This window comes from Podarcis filfolensis (genome assembly GCF_964270895.1).
Source record: "Podarcis filfolensis genome assembly, chromosome: 13".
Taxonomy (NCBI): domain Eukaryota; kingdom Metazoa; phylum Chordata; class Lepidosauria; order Squamata; family Lacertidae; genus Podarcis; species Podarcis filfolensis.
In genome coordinates this window covers 43,621,208-43,641,456 of record NC_139615.1, presented here as the reverse complement: position 1 = coordinate 43,641,456, position 20,249 = coordinate 43,621,208, and the positions used below count along the sequence as shown (strand labels likewise).

Genomic DNA, 20,249 nt, shown 5'->3' with positions numbered 1-20,249 from the left:
TTACTTTCTTGGGTTCCATGATCACTGCAGATGGTGACAGCAGTTACGAAATTAAAAGACGCCTGCTTCTTGGGAGAAAAGCGATGACAAACCTAGATAGCATCTTAAAAAGCAGAGACATCACCTTGCTGACAAAGGTCCGTATAGTCAAAGCTATGGTTTTCCAAATAGTGATGTATGGAAGTAAGAGCTAGACCATAAAGAAGGCTGATCACCGAAAAATTGATGCTTTTGAATTATGGCGCTGGAGGAGACTCTTAAGAGTCCCATGGACTGCAAGAAGATCAAACCTCTCCATTCTGAAGGAAATCAGCCCTGAGTGCTCACGGGAAGGACAGATCCTGAAGCTGAGGCTCCAATACTTTGGCCACCTCATGAGAAGAGAAGACTCCCTGGAAAAGATCCTGATGTTGGGAAAGATGGAGGGCACAAGGAGAAGGGGACGACAGAGGACGAGATGGTTGGACAGTGTTCTCAAAGCTACCAACATGTGTTTCACCAAACTGCAGGAGGCAGTGGAAGACAGGAGTGCCTGGCGTGCTCTGGTCCATGGGGTCACGAAGAGTTGGACACAACTAAATGACTAAACAACAACAACACTACTACTGCCCCACCCACTCTGGGTGGCTTCCAACACACAGAAGAACTTTCAGATGTCTTCTAAAAGTTGTATAGTTTTTATCTCCTTGACATCTGATGGGAGGTGTCAGAATCAGAAGAATCTTTATTTGCATCAGCCACTAGCCATAGCAATAAAATAAAATGTACTGAAGGTAGAGGTAAAAACCTAACTATAGAAAATACATTTTGGGGGTTTACATCAATGATCAAATAATAGATCTTATTCTAATTGCCCCCGCTAAAAACCTTGGGAGGGTGTCCTCTACTAGGTTCCCTGCAACCTCATTTTCACAGGGAGGGAACTGTCAAATGATCCTCGAATCTAGATCTTTGTGTCCGGGCTGAATGACAGAGGTGGAGACTAAGTAGACAGGGCCAAAACCATTAAGGGCTTTAAATGAATTAAGAAACTTTAACATGCAGCTGGCATGGTCAGAGTAATGTTTCAAAGATCAGATTTCAAAACACAACATTTCAAAAGTTTCCACTTGGACATTTCCCCAAATTTCGAACAGATTCATTTATTATTATGTTGTGCTATAGATCTGATCCGGTCTTAATTTGAGTCACATCTTTCTGTGTCAGGATTGGGATTAGGAGAACCTGAAGTATTCGGGAAGATTCTGGGCAGCAGAAGTATGTCTGAGCCCAGGCAAGTTGCTTCTTGGAATCCTTTACCCCTAACTGCATCTCTCTCTTGTTCCCACAAAGAGAAGCTGAACATGAGTGACGCACTAGTGGGAAAGTTCAGCTATCACCGCAGCATCCATGATTCATTTCCGGACTCTGCCCTAGCCTACAGCAAGGTACAGAGCCTAGGATGCCTCGTTTTCCCTATCTAAACTGGCAGCAAGGTACAAGTGCTGACGCAGGAGCATAGAATGAAGCCAGCGGGAATGGAAACACAATCCACTCCAAGTGGCAGTTTTCAGGCTTATCTGCATTTGAGCATCATGTAGCTGTAAACCCACTTGTCCACCATTTGGATTAGGCCAAAGTGGTCCACGCCCTCACATTTTTGAATTTATATAACTAGAGCTTGCCAACAAAGGTCCTCGTAGTTAATGCTATGGTTTTCCCAGTAGTGATGTATGGAACTAGTTACAGGTAGGTAGCCGTGTTGGTCTGCTGTAGTCGAAATAAAAAAAATTCCTTCCAGTAGCAGCTTAGAGACCAACTAAGTTTGTTATTGGTATAAGCTTGTGTGTGCATGCACACTTCTTCAGATACCTTCAGATATCTGAAGAACTGAGCGTGCACACAAAAGCTCATACCAGTAACAAACTTAGCTGGTCTTTAAGGTGCTACTGGAAGAAAAAAAATGTTATTTTGTGATGTATGGAAGTGAGAGCTGGACCATAAAGAAAGCTGATCACTGAAGAATTGATGATTTGAATTATGGTGCTGGAGGAGACTCTTGAGAGTCCCATGGACTGCATGATCAAACCAATCCATTCTGAAGGAAATCAGCCCTGAGTGCTCACTGGAATGACAGATCGTGAAGCTGAGGCTCCAGTACTTTGGCCACCTCATGAGAAGAGAAGACTCCCTGGAAAAGACCCTGATGCTGGGAAAGATGGAGGGCCCAAGGAGAAGGGGACGACTGTTATGTACTGAGTTGAATAGGATCCAAACTGCAGCAGTCTGATTGGTCCTAGAACAATAGGATCCAAAAGGCAGCAGTCTGATTGGTCCTAGAACAATGCAGCAGTATGATTGGTTGGCAGGAACCACCCAATCATGCTCCAGATAGAAGTGAATCCACAACCTGATCGGCTTACAGTAGAATTCCGGAATTAGCCAATCATGTGCAGCCCATTGTGTAAATAATGTATATAAAGCAGATACCTTGAGGGGACTTGCATTCATTCCTCCTCACCACTATGAGCTGAATAAAGAGCATGAAATCACTTTGCGACTCTGAGTATATTTCAACGACAGAGGATGAGATGGTTGGACAGTGTTCTCAAAGCTACCAACATGAGTTTGACCAAACTGCGGGAGGCAGTGGAAGACAGAAGTGCCTGGCGTGCTCTGGTCCATGGGCTCACGAAGAGTCGGACACGACTAAACAACAAATAACTAGAGCCTTTCCCATTCATGTCTCTAGTTATTCCCTTTTGTGCTTGCTGTAGGGCAAGACTTAACAGCTGGCACAGCATTGCCCTAATGCCACTTTTCTCTCAGGTTGCTTCAAGTCAAGAGTATATTGTGAAAATGCTTCTCATGCACAGAAGTTATTGAAGCATCCACAGTGCGTCGGTGACAAAAAATGCCAGCCCACGTTTTTTTGAAAAGCATTTAATATGGATTTCCCATAACTGAATAAAATCTGGTGTAAAAATAACCTGTTCTACACCTGCAGTCACTGTTTTATATATCACCTGAGGCTAGCAACATGATCCTGTGTGCAGTTACTAGCAAGTAAATATCACTGAACTCAGTGCGACTGATTTCTAAGTAAATATGCATAGGTTCAGGTTTCACAAACTGCTGTAAGCTGGTCCATTTTGTAATATCAGACCAGCAACCATCACTATAAAAAGGAAAAGGGAAAAGGAAATAGTGCGAGGAAACCAGTAATTTAAGCCCCCTCCTTTCACTTGTTCCCCCAGTCATGATCAACAGGAAGTGATGTAACAGGCAGGATTTCTGCACAGGAAGCATTTAATTAAAATTGAGAAGGACCTTTGCTGAATGGGGTGTGAGTTAATGTTGTCAAAGATGTTGGCCCCGTGAAGGTCACTTCTGGATGACATCTCTCCATATTAAATGTTGCATATGGGCCTCTAACTTAGAAGCACCGCAGCCTGGTTCTGTTGTGCTGTTGGTGTGGATATTGGCACTTGCTGCCCTAGATTTCCAGAAGCGTAGCTTCCCTGTTTGGAGCCAAGATCATCTCTAATTGCCAGGTTTGAGGGGCTGATGGCAAGGAATGGATATTCCCATCTTGCCCTGCGTGGGATTCTCCTTGGCATCCCGTTCACCACCTGAAGTAGCGTCTCCGCCCCCATCGTTCTGACCTGACACTGAGGTCCAGCTCCAAGCGCCTTGTGGCATTTCCCTCACTGCGAGAAGTAAAGTTACAGGGAGCCAGGCAGAGGGCCTTCTCGGTAGTGGCACCTGTCCTGTGGAACACCCTCCCATCAGATGTCAAGGAAATAAACAACTACAGTATCTGACTTTTAGAAGACATCTGAAGGCAACCCTCTAGCAAGACAGATAAAGCTGTCTGTCACATTAAACCTAGGCAGATAAATGGTTCTGCAGCTGGTGCCAAACAGATAAGAGACTGTCCCTGTTTGAGGTGAGATTCAATCATATACTGACAAACTCAGGTTGCACAATTACATTGATTTGGAGCTTTTGCACGACAAACCCACTTTCCCAAAAGATCAGATTTTTGATGATAAGGAAAGCGACAGGAAGATGCACTAGAAAATGTGGGATAACGCTTGCAATGTCGTCTATGCTCCCGGCAAACAAATAAGAATGAATGGTTTTCGGGTGTAAAAATGTTGCCATTGGGAAATTTTTAATCTCTAATGCTTTACAATTTTTTATGTAAGCCGCCCAGAGTGGCTGGGGAAACCCAGCCAGATGGGTGGGGTATAAATAATAAAATTATTATTATTATTGGTAGATAAGGCACCGTGCTAGAAGGAAACACTGACTACCCCCATCAAAGCAAAATGTGAGGTACTTTTGATAGTTCTGACACCACAGTGCCAATGTAATGGCAATTTGTGAGGTACTGATGAGACTGCAATATGGTTGAGTTGGTGGAAAGGGGGACAGGAAGAATTTCAGCCTGGAGAGAAGAAGCCCGGAGAAAACAGAGTGGGAAAAGTTCCTTGAAATTGCCTCCTATACATAGGGAGTCAACAGGACAGGAAGGAAGGACATTCAGCCCATAACAATGAATGTGTGGTTGCCTCAGGAAGTGACAGGGCTCTGTTACCTTCTCCACACCTCCTAAATAACAGGGCTTTCCCCAAAGACATTGCTGTGATCTCACACCCCGAATGACAGGCCGGCATGAAATGGCACAAAGTCAGGACGGAATTTGCAATGGGGCGGAAAGACATTCAGCTCAGCTTCCTTGGGGATGACTCAAGGCTCCTTCTCACATTTTATACCCAAGCACAAAACAGGCACACCTCCTGTCAGTTCAGAATCTACAGTGAAATCTGTTTTCCTCTGCAAAAGAAAAAAAGAAAAAAAGAAACAAACAGATAGTTTCCTGGTTGCTACTGGGGTGGATTTTGCCAGAAGATGGCGTGTACATCTGTCCTGGTTGTGAATAAAAGAATCTTGCCCTTTGCTCCTTTTAGAAGACATCTGAAGGCAACCATGTATTGGGAATTTCTTTGTCTAAATAATAATAATAATAATAATAATAATAATAATAATAATAATAACAACAACAACAACAACTGTTATTATTATTATTATTATTATGTCACTTTACTAGCTGCTATGCTTCTCAATATGATCTGGTTGGCCTCTGGTTGGAATTGTATGTGAAAGGGAAGCCCCAATGCCCAGGATCATTTGGTGGATGTCATGTACTTTAAATGCTCATTGGATGCACTTTAAATCATAGGATCATAGAAATGTAGAGTTGGGAGGGACCCCCGAGGGTCATCTAGTCCAACCACCTGCAATGCAGGAATCTCAGCTAAAGCATCCATGGCAGATGGCCATCCCACCTCTGCCGAAAAACCTCCAAGGAAGGAGAATCTACTGCCTCCTGAGGAATTTCTTCCCCCTGTCAAACAGCTCTTCCTGACAGAAAGTTCTTCCTGAAGTTGAGTCAGAATCTCCTTTTTGTAGCTTGAAGCTACAGCTTCAGGTCCTGAGAGCTTCTGGAGCAGGAGAAAACAAGCTTCCTCCTTGAGATGGCCCTTGAGATATTGAGAGGGCTGCATGGTGTGGCTCTCATATCCATGTCCTGAGGGACAGAGAGCAAAACGTTTCTCTCTCCCCTTTCTCCAGCCCAGGCAGAATTGCAAGGGGTCAGTGCATCTGGCTGGTAAGGAGATGGTTGGAGTTTGGAGCCCAGCCAGGGCTGGCTGTGGGCAGGATCCTGGCATTGCCGGGGGTTGGACTAGATGACCCTTGGCATCCCTTCCAACTCTACCATCAAGCAGCCAAAGGAAGGGGCAGGGGAGCAAGATGCCCAACAAGGGGAGACACAACCACACACCCCAACAGCACCCTCTGGCCTGACCCACGGGGGCCTCATCCCAGCACACTTTGACCCCCCGATTTTTTCTTAATTCAGCTGCCTGACAACCCAGCAGCCTGGCCCCTGTTTGCCAGCTGATGTCACAAAGTGCTGCTTTGCAAGCAAGCCTTATAATGCCCTGCAAGAGGGATGCCTGCCAGATGACAGTGAGAGAAATGGATTCTGAAGGTAGGAGGCCCAGAGGCTTCACGAACAAATGAAGGAAGGGGAAGCCACCATGTATAAAAATGGCAACTTGGACGTCGTGGTATGTTAATTCCATGGGGAATCCATTTCCCACATGTGCCAGGAGGTCGTAGCGCCAACCTGAGCGAAACGGAGCTTGGGGGGGGAGCAGGCCTGTCTTGCCTCAGCCCCTCACCCCCCTCCTTCCAAGCCAGGGGTCGGGCCGTCATGTGCCCAGGCAGGAGCAGCAAGCGAGGGGGCTGTGCCCCAGAAGAAAAGCACTGGGAAGGGCCAACGGGACCCCTGTCCCCTAGGTTGGATGCCTATGTCAACCAATACAATGTCCTTCTTTCTTCACAGGGCCATCGTTTGGGAGAGCAGCTTAAGGTCAAGAAGCAGCAGCCCAGCGGTACCATGGGGAAACCAGAATTTGAAGGTATGCTGTGACCTTCTGTGGCAGGGGATGTTGCCCCCCAAACATTGAGGAAGTGAGGGAACTGGGAAGGCAGACAGGAGGGGGTGAAAGAGAAAACATTGAGGGCACTGTGCTGTCGATAGCTTGGCAGGTCCTCAGCTGTGGTCCCCAGATGAGATTTTCTGTTGTGAATAACTGGTTGGTAACTTCCTCCGTTTTTATTTTCCTTCCTGTCCCCCAGCTCCTCTGACAGGAAGGCCATTGCAGTGGCTGTGGCACCGTAGGGAAGCATTGCAAGTCGTGGTGTGTTAATTACATGGGAAATCCATTCCCCACATGTGCCACATAGGGCTGGGGTGTGGAGCAGGCCCGCCTCACCCCAGCCCCCAATAATTGGGGAGGGCGCTGGGGACCCTCGTGCCCTAGAGTGGATGCTTATGCCAGGAAAATACAATGTCCTTCGTCTCTCCCAGGGCCATGGTTTGGGAGAGCGGCTTAAGGCTTTGGCCAAGAAGAAGCAGCCCAGCGGTGCCATGGGGAAACCCAGAATTTGAAGGCATGCTGTGACCTTCCATGGCAGGGGAAGTTGCTCCCCAAACATTGAGGAAGGGAGGGAACTGGGAAGGCAGACAGGAGGGGGTGAAAGAGAAAATCTTGAGGGTGCTGTGCCCCAGAAGAAGATTATTGGGGACGTCCCACGGCACCCCTGTCGCCTAGAGAGTACAATGTCCTTCTTCCTTCACAGGGTCGTGGTTTGGGAAAACCTCCAGAAGCCCAGCAGCGGTGCCACGAAACCAACCAAAATGTGGAGGTATGCTGTGACCTTGTGTGGCAGGGGAAGTTTTTCACAGTCATCTTGCCAGCTGGAGGAGGAAGGCCTGATTTAGATATTCCTATAGTTTACGTGAAGTGTTTGTCTGTGGTCCACCTGGGCAGGACACGGAGCGTGATCCTCTCCCATGCCAACACCACATCCCAAGGTTGGGCCTGGGCCGTTTTAGGATGGCATGACTGGCGTGCTTACACTGGGCACCACGCTGCAGAGGGTGCCAAAACAATGCTGAAGAACAAGAGGGAGCGGTGCCAAATTTTAGCATTGCACAGGGCACTCTTTAAATTTGAGAGCCCAATGTACACCCTGGTTGGGAATGCTTCTGTGGAGATGAATCCCAGAATTCTCCCCACCCACATCCTTCCTAGAAAAAAGCAAAAAATCTTTGGTCCAGAACCTAGGTACTACACCCTCACTAAAGGAGATTGTATGGATGATTCACTAAATGATGACGTGTGTACCTGAGCTTATGGCCTCAAATTCTCTTTATCCTATATGCTGCTTTATTACAAAAATGACGACTACACCACTGATCCTTAAACTGAATAGTTATTTGCCCAACCACCCCCTCCAGAACCCACTGCTCTCAACTGACTCTCAACTGCCTCACATTCAAACTCCTTTTCAAATCCTCATCCAATCATCACTCACCACCAGAATTCCATATTCTCCCTTTCCCCCTCCCTCCTTAACATTCCCATAATAATTCTAATACAATTACCTTAATAACCGTATTCCATTCAATATTTTATACACGCTGCTCCCTATAACCATACTGTTAGAAGCACTTGAGTACCTGGTTCCTAGGAAATGGGGGGTGAGGAAACTGCAGGTTCTTCATCCCTGTTCTAAAAAGCAGATGTCTTCCCCCAAATGATCCTGGGAATGGCAGTTTGTTAGGGGTTCTGGAGATCGTAGGTCTGTGAGAGGGAAGCCGCAATGCCCAGGATCATTCAGGGGAAAGTCATGTGCTTTAAAGGCACATTGGATGCTCTTTAAAACATAGCATCATAGAATTGTAGAGTTGGAAGGGACCCTGAGGGTCATCTAGTCCAACCCCCTGGAATGTTGGAATCTCAACTAGATGATCCATGGCTGATGGGCATCCAAGCGCTGCTTAAAAACCTCCAAGGAAAGAGAGTCACTGTTTCAGGCCCTAAGGGCCTCTGGAGGAGGAGAAAACAAGCTTGCACCATCCTCCTTGTGATGGCCCTTTAGACTTTGCTTATTGAAAGGGCTGCATGGTGTGGCTCTCATATCAGTGTTATGAGAGTGTAAGCAACACATTTCTCTCTCCCCTTTCTCCACACCATGCAGAATTGCAATGGTAACCAGAAGGTTGGAGTTTGGAGCCCAGCCAGGGCTGGCTGTGGGCAGGATCCTTGCATTGCCCGGGGTTGGACTAGATGACCCTTGGGATCCCTTCCAGCGCTGCCATGCTATGATTATATGAAGCAGCTAAAGGAACAAAAAGATGCTTCTGAAACATTTGGGAATCATAGGAAGACTCTCCACACCAGTGGATTCCAGCAAGAGCTTGTATCTTCCTTAGGAGAGAGGCAGGCCAGAACAAGGGGGGAAATGCTCCAACTTCAGGCAAGTGGAAATGCCAGTTGAGTGCCCCATATTATAGGAATGCTTCCTTCCCATGTCTCCCACCCTCATGCGCCAGACTGGTGCTAGCATGGCTGGGAGCCAGGCGCTTGCTGATTGCTCTGTTTTCTTTGCAGGGAAAGAGGCTTTCCCCAACGTTTGCTTCATTCTGGCCAAATCCCTGGAGAGATGTGACAACCCTCAGGTACTGGGGCGGAAGGAAGGAGTCCTTGTGAAACGCATTTGGGGAGTCTGTGGCTTCCAGCAAGTGCTTTTCACAAGCATTGCTCCCTTCAACACAGGGGAGGCTGAGCATAGCCATCACGGCTAGTTGCTTTTGATAGGCCTCTCCTCCATGCAATTGTCTAGCCCTCTTTGAAAGCCATTCCATCCAAGATGCTCTTGTGGTGCATCTGATTCTCCTGTGCTTCCTTGCCCCTGCAAGGAGATGATTCTTGTGAGATCCTTTGGTTAACATCTATCTGGGCTGGAAAATATTAAAGAGTTGGAGGACTGGTGAGCTTCCCTTGAAGCACAACTGATCAAAGGCAGGCAGATCTGTTAGCATCTTGATAAAGATGCTCCAACGACAAAGGATGCTATCATACCCAGCAAGTGTCTCAGAAAAAGGTCCCAAGCTGATGGAGAAGAGAGCAGGTTAAGTGGTCAGCGGGGCTCCAGGTTGCCATTTCTGGATCCCACCACAGCCCTTCCAAGTTGCCCAAGAAATCAATGTCACAACAGTTTTTCCCTCGCATCTCCTCCCCATGATCACCTCATGGGGCCTTCTCAGACATACCCTGTGTCTGAACCAGCAGATCCCACCCAGTCAGAAAAGGAGTGTGTGCAGTCATACCAGAAATAAGCAAAATAACTAAACAGGTACCCAAAGTCACCCCAGAACTGGCCCTACTGAACATATTACAAGATAACAATGCCCACTCACACTAGAAAGAAATACTGCACGCAGTATTTCTTTTTAAATTGGCTTCAAGTGCATCTAATATGGTGAAGAAGGTGAGGACAGGTGACCCCACCTAGGCCCGAAGTCACACCCCCACTAAAGCAGGCTCAAAGCTTCTCAAAGCTTTTCAAAATCATTTTCTCAGCAGCTAAGCATCTGCTCATTTGCTCTGCTGTTGCAAGGCAAAATGTTATTCTTTTATCAGTACGAGAAGGCTTCAAAAAGCTAATGAATAGACTCTGTCAGAGCAGGCCTGAGAACTGACTTTTATCTCATTCAGTTGCAACATCTTTGGATATGCTGAACCGCTCTCACCCCCCCTTTCCTGGGAAGAGTTCCAAGACAGGAGCTTTCTGTTCATGCTCAGAGGAACTCATGGGGCAGGATTCTGGAAGAGGATGAGAAAGGGGAGGGAACTGGGAGGGGAATATATACTCTGTGCAAATGACTGTGAACTTGTGCTTGTTTGTGAACTATCACACTTGCTCCTTCTACCAGTTCATGGATGGTAGAAATAAAGCTTTTTCTCCGAAACTATTCCTTGAGTGTCTGTTGACTCCCATTTTCCCTCTCCCGGGCGCAATATTTTTCCCACCCGAGGGCAAAGCCTCATAAGGCTACAATAGGAATAAAGGATTTTATCCTAAACTTATCTCTTGAAGAAAGCGCATCTAAGGCATCAGGTGCACTTCTGTCATTTCTTTGCCGTTCCCTCACTCTTTGTCTCCTTGTTTTGTAGTTAACATTTGGCAAGGTGGCTTTTGCTTGTTTCTCAAGCTCATCAAAATATTCCCTTTCAAAAATCCAGAAGTGAACTGTACAAACTTGCACAAGAACTCAATAACAGATCTGATTTCTGAAGGGCTTTGCTGACCTTGTGAAAATGACCTAGCACACGGATTTATATCTCTAAAATTCTGTAGACTTTGGCTGTGAACTAGGGCCCACAAAAAAAAAAAAATCAAGTTAGGCCCTAGTTTCAAATTGGGCCCCACTGGCTGGCCCTGAGCCTCATAGTTGCTGGGCCTGAGTTGCCCTGCCCTCGCATGAAGTCTTGGGTTTGCAATTTTGGGAGAGGGGAGACTGCCTGCTAGGGGGTGGGCAGGCTGGGGAGGCCCCATAGATTTAGAAGCCCTAGGCTTCAGCCTACTTAGCCTATACAAAAATCTGACACTGCCCCCCTCTTTTCTTCCCAACCCTGTACTGCATGTAACACCAATGTCTAACAACACATGTAAGTGAAGAACCTAAAGAGACAATGCATGTGTTTTTGAGGGGGAATTATTTTATTTTAAAAAAGAAAAGGTGTGTGGCAGACTCCAGTATTTAAAGAGCCCCCACCCCTATTACATCATTAGAACCAGAACATAAACCTATGAAACAAGAAAAGAGCAAAAAAAAATCAATGTTTGATCCAGAATCTAGGTACTACACCCTCACTAAAGGAGACTGTAGGGATGATTCACTAAACGATTGTAGGATGACGTGTGTACCTGAGCTTATGGCCTCAAATTCTTTTTATCTCATATGCTGCTTTATTACAAAAATGGTGACTAGACTAATAATAATAATTTATATTTATATTTCTACCCTGCCCTCCCCAGCCAAGACAGGGCTCAGGGCGGCTAACACCAGGTATAAAAACAATTGATTAAAATACAACTTAAAAACAAGATTAAGATGCAGCCTCATTTCAGTAGAAACTCAAATCAAAAACTTTTTGACTACTGATCCTAAACTGAATAGTTATTTGCCCAACCACCCCCTCCAGAAGCCACTGCTCTCAACTGCCTCTCAACTGCCTCGCATTCAAACTCCTTTTCAAATCCTCATCCAATCATCACTCACCACCAGAATTCCATATTCTCCCTTTCCCCCTCCCTCCTTGACATTCCCATAATAATTCTAATACAATTACCTTAATAACCCTATTGCATTCAATATTTTATACACGCTGCTCCTTATAACCATACTGTTAGAAGCACTTGAGTTCCTGGTTCCTAGGAAATGGGGGGTGAGGAAACTGCAGGTTCTTCATCCCTGTTCCAAAAAGCAGATATCTTCCCCTAAACAATCCCAGGAATTGTTGTTTGTTAGGGGTTCTGGAGATCGTAGGTCTGTGAGAGGGAAGCCGCAATGCCCAGGATCATTCAGGGGAAAGCCATGTGCTTTAAAGGCACATTGGATGCTCTTTAAAACGTAGCATCATAGAATTGTAGAGTTGGAAGGGACCCTGAGGGTCATCTAGTCCAACCCCCTGAAATGCAATTCCTCCCTCCTCCCTGTGACGGCCCTACAGAGCAAAACGTTTCTCTCTCCCCTTTCTCCACCCCATGTAGAATTGCAAGGGGTCAGTGCATCTGCTTGGTAAGAAAATGGTTGGAGTCTGGAACCCAGCCAGGGCTGGCTGTGGGCAGGATTCTGGCATTGCCAGGAGTTGGACTAGATGACCCTTGGGATCCCTTCCAACTCTACCAACTCTGGTGATGGGGGCAGCCTCCAAAACCACATAACACCGGTCTTGAAAGACCACATTGGCTCCCAGTACATTTCCGAGCACAATGCAAAATATTGGTGTTGACCTTTAAAGCCCTAAACAGCCTCAAGGGCCCAGTATACCTGAAGGAGCGTCTCCACCCCCATCATTCAGCCCAGACCCTGAGGTCCAGCTCTGAGGGCCTTCTGGCGGTTCCCTCACTGAGAGAAGCCAAGTTACAGGGAACCAGGCAGAGGGCCTTCTTGGTGGTGGCGCCCTCCCTGTGGAACGCCCTCCCATCAGATGTCAAAGAGATAAACTACCTGACATTTAGAAGACATCTGAAGGCAGCCATGTTTTAATGTGTGACATTTTAATGTATTTTTAATCTTTGTTGGAAGCTGCCCAGAGTGACTGGGGAGACACAGCCAGATGGGCTGGATACAAATAATTTATTATTATTATTATTATTATTATTATTATTATTATTATTATTATACCATGCTGTGATTCTATATAAGCAGCTAAAGGAAGGGGCAGGGGAGCAAGATGCAGAACCCAGGGAGGGAAAACCACACACCTCAACAGCACCCTCTGGCCTGACCCACAGTGACCCACCATGGCCTCATCCCAGCACACTTTGACCCCCCTGGTTTTATTTTTCTTTATTCAGCTGCCTGACAACCCAGCAGCCTGGCCCCTGTTTGCCAGCTGATGTCACAAAGTGCCGATTTGCAAGCAAAGGGTCCTTCTGAAACATTTCGGGAGTCGTAGGAACACTTCCCCCCCCCAGTGGCTTCCAGCAAGAACTTGCTTTGCAGCGAGGGAAAGACTCAGCCTGGGAGCTACCACATCTTGGGAGGGACTGGAGCCCAGACGAAGGACTCTTTCCTCAGAGGTAATGGGACAGGGGGACAGACGGTTGCCTTAGGAAACACACAAGAAAGGCCTGCAGGATCAGACCAAGGGCCTGTCTGGTCCAGCCTCCTCTTCTCCCAGGGACCACCCAGATGCGAGTGGGAATGCCTCAAGCAGGATCCAAGCCCAAGAGCCCTCTTCCCACCTGGGACTTCCTGCAACAGCTTTTCTGAAGCATTGTTTCCTCCATCAGGACTAGTAGCCTTTTACCGCCCCCTCCTCCGTTCAGTCACCTAATCCTATTTTAAAGCCATGCAGTTAGAGATGCTCTTCTGCTGCATCTCCTGGTCATCTGGTGGTTCCTGACAAAAGGCAGCTCTTGTGAGCTCCGCAGTGGGATCTACTTTCAGTCCCTGGGGTGGGTGTGACAGCTGAATGGGGGTCTGAGGGGACGTTCTGTCCCTGGCATTCGGTCTGTGAAAGACCATTCACATGTTCAGGGATTCTTCCCTCGAAGCAGTGCATAGCATCGAGTTCTCCCCTGCTTCAAAGATCCCTTCTTTCTTCCAGGATCTCCTGTCTGTACCACTGTGGCTGCTGCCAAAGCCACCATGTAAATAGAACAGGTAAGTTGAGAGTAGAGAGTATGTGTTCATGCTGCGGAGGCACTTCTTTAAAAAGGCTGACACTATTAAGACAGATTTGGGAACTGGGAGACAACTCTCATTTTCCTTGAAAAGAGTACAACTGTGAAGATTACAAAACTCAGGAGCCCTCAGTGATTTTATGCCCTGCAAATTTGCACAGCAGCATGGTGGGACAAGGCGATAATTGGGGAATCCACTGACAATGAGAGCCCATTCACATGAGAGCCCATACGATATCCTGCTTCCTCCACAGAGTCATGACTCCAGGGATGAGGCTCCAACTCCAGCTCCCGGGATAAAGGACCAGAGGACATCCCTACGGTTCCTGGTTGCCATCCCTCGTGCCTCTTCCCCACTGCCCCCTCTCCATGCATGCATGGCTCAGTCCCGGTCCTGTCTGGCGCAGAAGCAGCAGCCAAAGCTTCCTCCAATTAAGACAGCTGCTCAGCTAATTTCTGTGAGAGAGGAGACTTTGGCTGCTGCTTCTGAGCTAGGCCAGCCGGGATGGAGCCCAGACGCCTGTACGGAGGCCAAGTGGGGAAAGCTTCTAAGATGAGGTAGGAGAAAATGTTTCCCTCCCATGTCCCTGGCCCTCATGCCTCAGACTGGTGCTATCTTGGAGGGGAGCCAGGCACCTGCTGATGCCTTCGTTTGCTTTGCAGCGAGAGAAAGCAGCAGCCTGGGAACCACCTCCCTGAAGGGAATGGAGCCCAGGAAAATGACAGATGAGTCGCAGGTACGGGGGCAGGGGGAAGGAGGGGGGGCCTTATGAAACACCTAAGAACGGTCTGCTGGATAAGACCAAGGGCTCAACCTTTGCAGCAGCAGCATTGGAGGGGCAGGCACAGCCAACCACATCCCTTACGCAGTAGGCAAACCCAAGCCACCATGCCCAAGCCACCATGTAAATAGAACAGGTAAGAGGAAGGGAAAAATTGCATGGGGCAGGGAGAACACCCTACAAGTTGAACGTACGTGTTCATGCTCTGGATGCATTTCTGGGAAAAGGCTGACACTAATAAGACGGGTTTGGGAACCGCAGCTCTCCTACAGGTGATGCTTGATTACAACTCCCATTGTCCTTGACCATTGTCCTTTTTCTCTTGCTTTTCAGCTTAAAAGGACAAAAAAAAAAACAGTTCTTGTTCCTTATGGGAGACAGAGAGCTCGCTTGTAATACACAAGTCAGAGTAAAACAGAATACAACCGAAGCAATGAGAAGCAAAGTGGCAGAGACGTCTGATCGTGGGGGCACCTTTCGCCCATCGCCTGCACTCCTCCGCCACCTGCTGGGGTTGGCTTTGCTCAGGGCTGGTGTGGCTGCTCTCCGCGGCTTTGGCACTGCCCCATGTACGCCCACATTGAGGACTACGGGGGTGTTCACCTCTGCAGGATAGCAGACATCACAGCGGCCATCAGCCTGGCACAAGTGGCCTTGGGTTTTGTGCTCCCATTCGCAGTCATGGCGGCCTGCTACACAGCGATCACCTGGCCTCTCCGTGTGCCCAGTCGCTCAAGGCCCTGCACTTGATTTTGGCCCTGGTCTTGGTCTTCTTGGCTTTGCAGTTGCCCTATGCACTGCTTACCGCACTGGACACGGCCGATTTGATGGGACACCACACCAGGCGCCGAGCTGCAAAGTCATCCTCCGCCGGGACTTGGCCCTCCTCATCACTAGTGCCTTGGCCTTCTTCTCCTGCTTTTCAGCCAAACACCCAGGTGGCCACGCTGCAAGTGGACGTTCAGCAGCTTCTGGGGTCCATCTGGCAGCCTACAGGGGAGATGCGATGGGCCTTGCCTGGATGATGCCATGGCGCAGCTCTCAGGGAAATGCAGTGATGCGCAATCTCGCCCTGGCCCTCCCTGGCTACCCATAGAATAGAATCCTATTATTATAAATAAAATCCTCATAGATTCTTATTATGTTGGCTCCACAGGCTCTCTTTCCACTTGGTGACCTGTTACTTATTTTAGCACCCACTTTGGAAGGGTCAGATGAGCTGTTACATCAGTACAGGGACTGGAATTACTTAACAACTGGGGGATAAGCTGGTCGGATAAAAACAATTGATTTTGCTAATTCTGGAGACTGGATCGCCCTGATGGTGACATGGTGCAGCTCTCAGGGAAAAGGCAGCAATGCAAAATCTTGCACTGATGCTCCCTGGCTACTCATACATGAACTGCATCCAAAAAATTAGCCCATCAGCATTTCTTGAACTAGCAGGGTTTAGTCCCAGAACCTCTTTTCAAATTCTGGCATTCGTCCCTAGAACAATAATAAAGAACTGAGCACTTCTGAGCATTTACAGAGTGTCTTTCCCCAAGAGTTGGGTAAAGATAGCTAGCCTTGACCCACCTGAATTTGGAAAGGAAATATTTTATGGGCAGAGGGATGAGTGGAAAAGATTATTATTATTATATTATTATTATAATATTATTATTATTATTATTATTATTATTATTATTATTATTATTATTATTATCAGCGTCACCCGTCACTGATGTATGTGGCCTGGCTCCCTGGCTTGACTTGTCCACAGCTGTTGATAGTTTGGCAGGTCCTCAGCTGTGGTCCCCAGATTATATTTTCTGTTGTGAATATCTGGTTGAGTACAAGGTTGAACCATACGGCCTTTCCATGCCTCTCTTTTCTTAACTCTAAGGCTGCGTATACATCACACCTTCAAGTCACGACGTCATTCCATTATAATGGCAACCTACACACTCATCGTTCCTAAACATGTTCTAAAAGGTAAAGGGACCTTGACAGTTAAGTTCAGTCGGAACGACTTTGGGGTTGCAGCGCTCATCTCACTTTACTGGCCGAGGGAGCCGGCGTTTGTCCGCAGACAGTTTTTCCGGGTCATGTGGCCAGCATGACTAAGCCACTTCTGACGAAACCAGTGCAGCACACGGAAACGCCGTTTACCTTCCCGTTGGAGTGGTACCTATTTATCTACTTGCACTTTGTGCTTTCGAACTGCTAGGTTGGCAGGAGCAGGGACCAAACCATGGGAGCTCACCCCATCACAGGGATTTGAACCGCCGACCTTCCGAATGGCAAGCCCTAGGCTCATTTTAAAAAGAATTTCCCAAAGTTTCACGATCTTGCTACTTTGTGGGATGGGTCTGGGGGTACAGCTAAACCTTTAGTCTCAGAGTATATGGCCATAGAATAAATCACAGAATTGTGGAGTTGGAAGAGACCTTGAGGACATCTAGTCCAACCCCCCGCAATGCAAGAATCTTTTCGCCCCACATGGGGCTTGAACCCGCAACCCGGAGATTAAGAGTCTCGTGCTCTACTGACTGAGCTATCCAGGATGATTGTTCTGGTAATGCTGAAAATGGAGCTCGGCACATGTCCAGCTCAAATTTTTATTTAATATAATCCAAGGCTGGTATTGATAGATCCCCAACACAAATTCAAACTTGCTTCTTGCCCTTCTATAGCCTTCCAAATGACAAGTATTCATTTAGTTAGTGACAATACACCATAGGATGTAATGCAGATGCTTTCAAAAACTGTATTTTGCTGCCCTCACGTGGCTAGAGCTGGTTTCAGCTATTGCCTCCCTTGAATTCAGCTTTCCGAATTGACGCTTCTGAGATTTTGACTCCCTGATCCAAGATGCTATGCTACTCACCTCAGTGATTTTTTGAAAGCAGCTTGGTGTCCAGCAAGAACGCAGCTTGATAATAACACGTCAGGTCATGCGTGTTCTTTTGGCATACTTATAATCCAGGTATTCTCTTCAACAATAATGCATTATCCAGACTCGGGTCCCAGCACAACTTCCGCAACTGCTTGAGGTCCCTCTTCCATCCGAATCCTTGATCTCTCTTCCCCTCCCCGCTCTCCTGACTTGGCTTCTAGCTGTTGATGTTACTTGGATGTCAAGACAGATGAATGATGCAGCAAGAAAACAAGCAAAAAGGTGGCGCAGAATGCCAGCTGGTGGAGATACAGGCATCTGCCATGGCTGCACCTAACTCACTGCAAATAAGGATTGAATCTGGGCCCTTCTGTCTGCAAGGGAGACACTCTACCAGGGAGCCACTTATAAAGGAGGAACATAGTAGTTAGGTTCTGTATGAGGTGGCGGCATAAGGCATGCCTCTCCCCTATGGCTTCAGTTCCCCCGAAATGTAGGAACCGTCACCTTCACAATAGGTAAAGGTAAAGGGACCCCTGACCATTAGGTCCAGTCGTGGCCGACTCTGGGGTTGTGGTGCTCATCTCGCTTTATTGGCCGAGGGAGCCGGCGTACAGCTTCCGGGTCATGTGGCCAGCATGGGTGTTATGTACTGAGTTGAATAGGATCCAAACTGCAGCAGTCTGATTGGTCCTAGAACAATAGGATTCAGAATGCAGCAGTCAGATTGGTCCTAGAACAATGCAGCAATATGATTGGTTGGCAGGAACCACCCAATCATGCTCCAGATAGAAGTGAATCCACAACCTGATTGGCTTACAGTAGAATTCCGGAATTAGCCAATCATGTGCAGCCCATTGTGTAAATAATGTATATAAAGCAGATACCTTGAGGGGACTTTCATTCATTCCTCCTCACCACTATGAGCTGAATAAAGAGCATGAAATCACTTTGCGACTCTGAGTATATTTCACTGGCGACGAAGGTGGGATCCCGCTGAGCTGACTGCCACACACAGCACCGCAGCACCGCCACCTGCCGCACCGCTGCCTCGCACCGTGTATCCAGGCTTCAGCTCCGGGACACAAGGAACTCAGAATGGCAACCGACAGCAGCTTCTCGCCGTTCAACCCAGCATCTGGAGACTGGGAAGCGTACGCCTCCCGTTTCACCTTCCTCCTAGAAGCCAAAGGGGTCACCGATGAAGAAGACGCCAAGAAGAGGGCAATATTCTTCAGCGTCTGCGGAGAGGAGACATTTGAAATCGCCCGGGCTCTCCTTGCGCCTGAAGACGTTGCTACTGTTCCATACAAAACAATAATGGAACAGCTGAAGGGGCACTTTTCGCCACAGCCCTCAGTGGTGGCTCGTCGAAATGCCTTCTACGCAAAGCGGCAAGCCCCTGGGGAAACCATAACTGGGTTTGTGACCTCTCTCCGCCAAGCCGCCCGGTTCTGCAACTTCTCAGAGCTGGAGAACATGCTTCGGGACCGCCTCGTCGGTGGCCTGAAGGATGAGAAGCTGCAACGACGCCTCTACGCTAAGAAGGACCTAACGTTCCAGGTCGCTCTGGAGGAGGCCCTGGCAACGGAAGCTGCCGAGAGGTCGACGCAAGAGGCACGGCCGAGCCAGCCGTCCCAACCGAGGGTCCACCATGAAGACCTCACCGACGACTCAGGATCCAACAGGGAGGAGGTGCACCGAGTACAGCAGCGCACTCAAGCAGCCCACATACCACAGCTGCCTCGACGAGAAGGAGGGAACTGCGCAAGCTGTGGAGAAAGTCACGAGAGGAGGACCTGCCGTTTCCGCAACGCAGAGTGCAGGCAGTGCAGAAAATTGGGACACATCGCCCGGGTGTGTCGGGCTCGGCCCACCCGACGCCAGGCATCAGATGACCAATCCAAGAGCCCCAGGTCCCGGGGCCCAACGCACCAAGGCAACTCGACGGAGCTCACGGACTTCCAGGTATACCAGTTGCCCCACCCCAACGTAGAGAAAAATTATGTAGAGGTACAGATAGAGGGGGCCCCATGCCGCATGGAGCTTGACACGGGTTCAACTCTATCCATAATCTCGGCAAGGACCTTAAGGAAACTGTGTCCTACTGGGGGTCCCAAGCTCAGGCCGGCCCCATTCACCCTCCGGGACTTCCAGAAACGTAAGGTCCCCACAATGGGGGTGGGGACCTTCAGGGTGCAATACCGAGGGCGGATGCGGCAACTGGACTTGCTTGTGGTCAAGGGCCCCTACATTAGCTTACTGGGATTGGCATGGTTTGGACCACTGGGGCTAGCTGTCACTGGGGTGAACCACACGAGCTTACAAGTGGACGTGGACGCCATATGCAAGGAATTTCCGGGGGTTTTCGATGGGAAATTGGGACAGTATACGGGCCCCCCCATTGCTCTACAGCTTGACCCCGCAGTACGACCGGTCAGGCTCAAGGCCCGCCGGGTCCCGTTCGCCCTGAAACCCCGTATAGACGAGGAATTGGACCGACTCGTGGAGCAAGGCGTGCTGGAGCCGGTGCCTAATGCCCCCTGGGAAACCCCAATCGTCACACCCGTCAAGCCTAATGGTTCGGTCCGCATCTGCGCAGACTACAAATGTACCATAAACAAGGCCCTCACGGCCCATGCATACCCAGTGCCAGTGGTCAGCCATGTCCTTGCCACCCTGGCTGGGTCGAAAATTTTTGGCAAGCTGGACTTGGCCCAAGCATATCAACAACTGCCAGTAGATGAGGCCACAGCAGAGGCACAGAC

At 48.4% G+C, this 20,249-nt stretch overlaps 2 protein-coding genes and 1 long non-coding RNA gene across 10 annotated transcripts in view; 2 read left to right on the top strand and 1 right to left on the bottom strand.

Moving 5' to 3' along the window:
* LOC310747938 (tigger transposable element-derived protein 1-like) overlaps positions 1 to 20,249 on the bottom strand; it is a 943,100-nt gene that overhangs the window by 772,120 nt on the left and 150,731 nt on the right. The gene's annotated exons all lie outside the window — the stretch shown is intronic.
* LOC310748106 (uncharacterized protein) lies at positions 5,095 to 14,698 on the top strand. Of its 7 annotated transcripts, XM_083583689.1 has the most exons (7): positions 5,095 to 6,119; positions 6,398 to 6,473; positions 7,198 to 7,263; positions 9,015 to 9,082; positions 12,991 to 13,215; positions 13,746 to 13,801; positions 14,076 to 14,698. In XM_083583689.1, the coding sequence occupies exons 1-5, from the start codon at positions 6,069 to 6,071 to the stop codon at positions 13,030 to 13,032; spliced, it is 303 nt and encodes a 100-aa protein (XP_083439815.1). In that variant the 5' UTR covers positions 5,095 to 6,068; the 3' UTR covers positions 13,033 to 13,215; positions 13,746 to 13,801; positions 14,076 to 14,698. The 7 variants fall into 7 exon arrangements, 2 of the variants coding, with proteins under 2 accessions (XP_083439815.1, XP_083439814.1); XM_083583688.1 differs by having other exon boundaries at positions 5,095 to 6,473; XR_014541087.1 differs by having other exon boundaries at positions 5,095 to 6,755; positions 6,926 to 9,082.
* Positions 9,197 to 11,115, top strand: LOC310748213. Its single transcript, XR_014541207.1, has 2 exons — positions 9,197 to 9,894; positions 10,476 to 11,115. It is a non-coding gene; the product is annotated as an uncharacterized lncRNA (long non-coding RNA).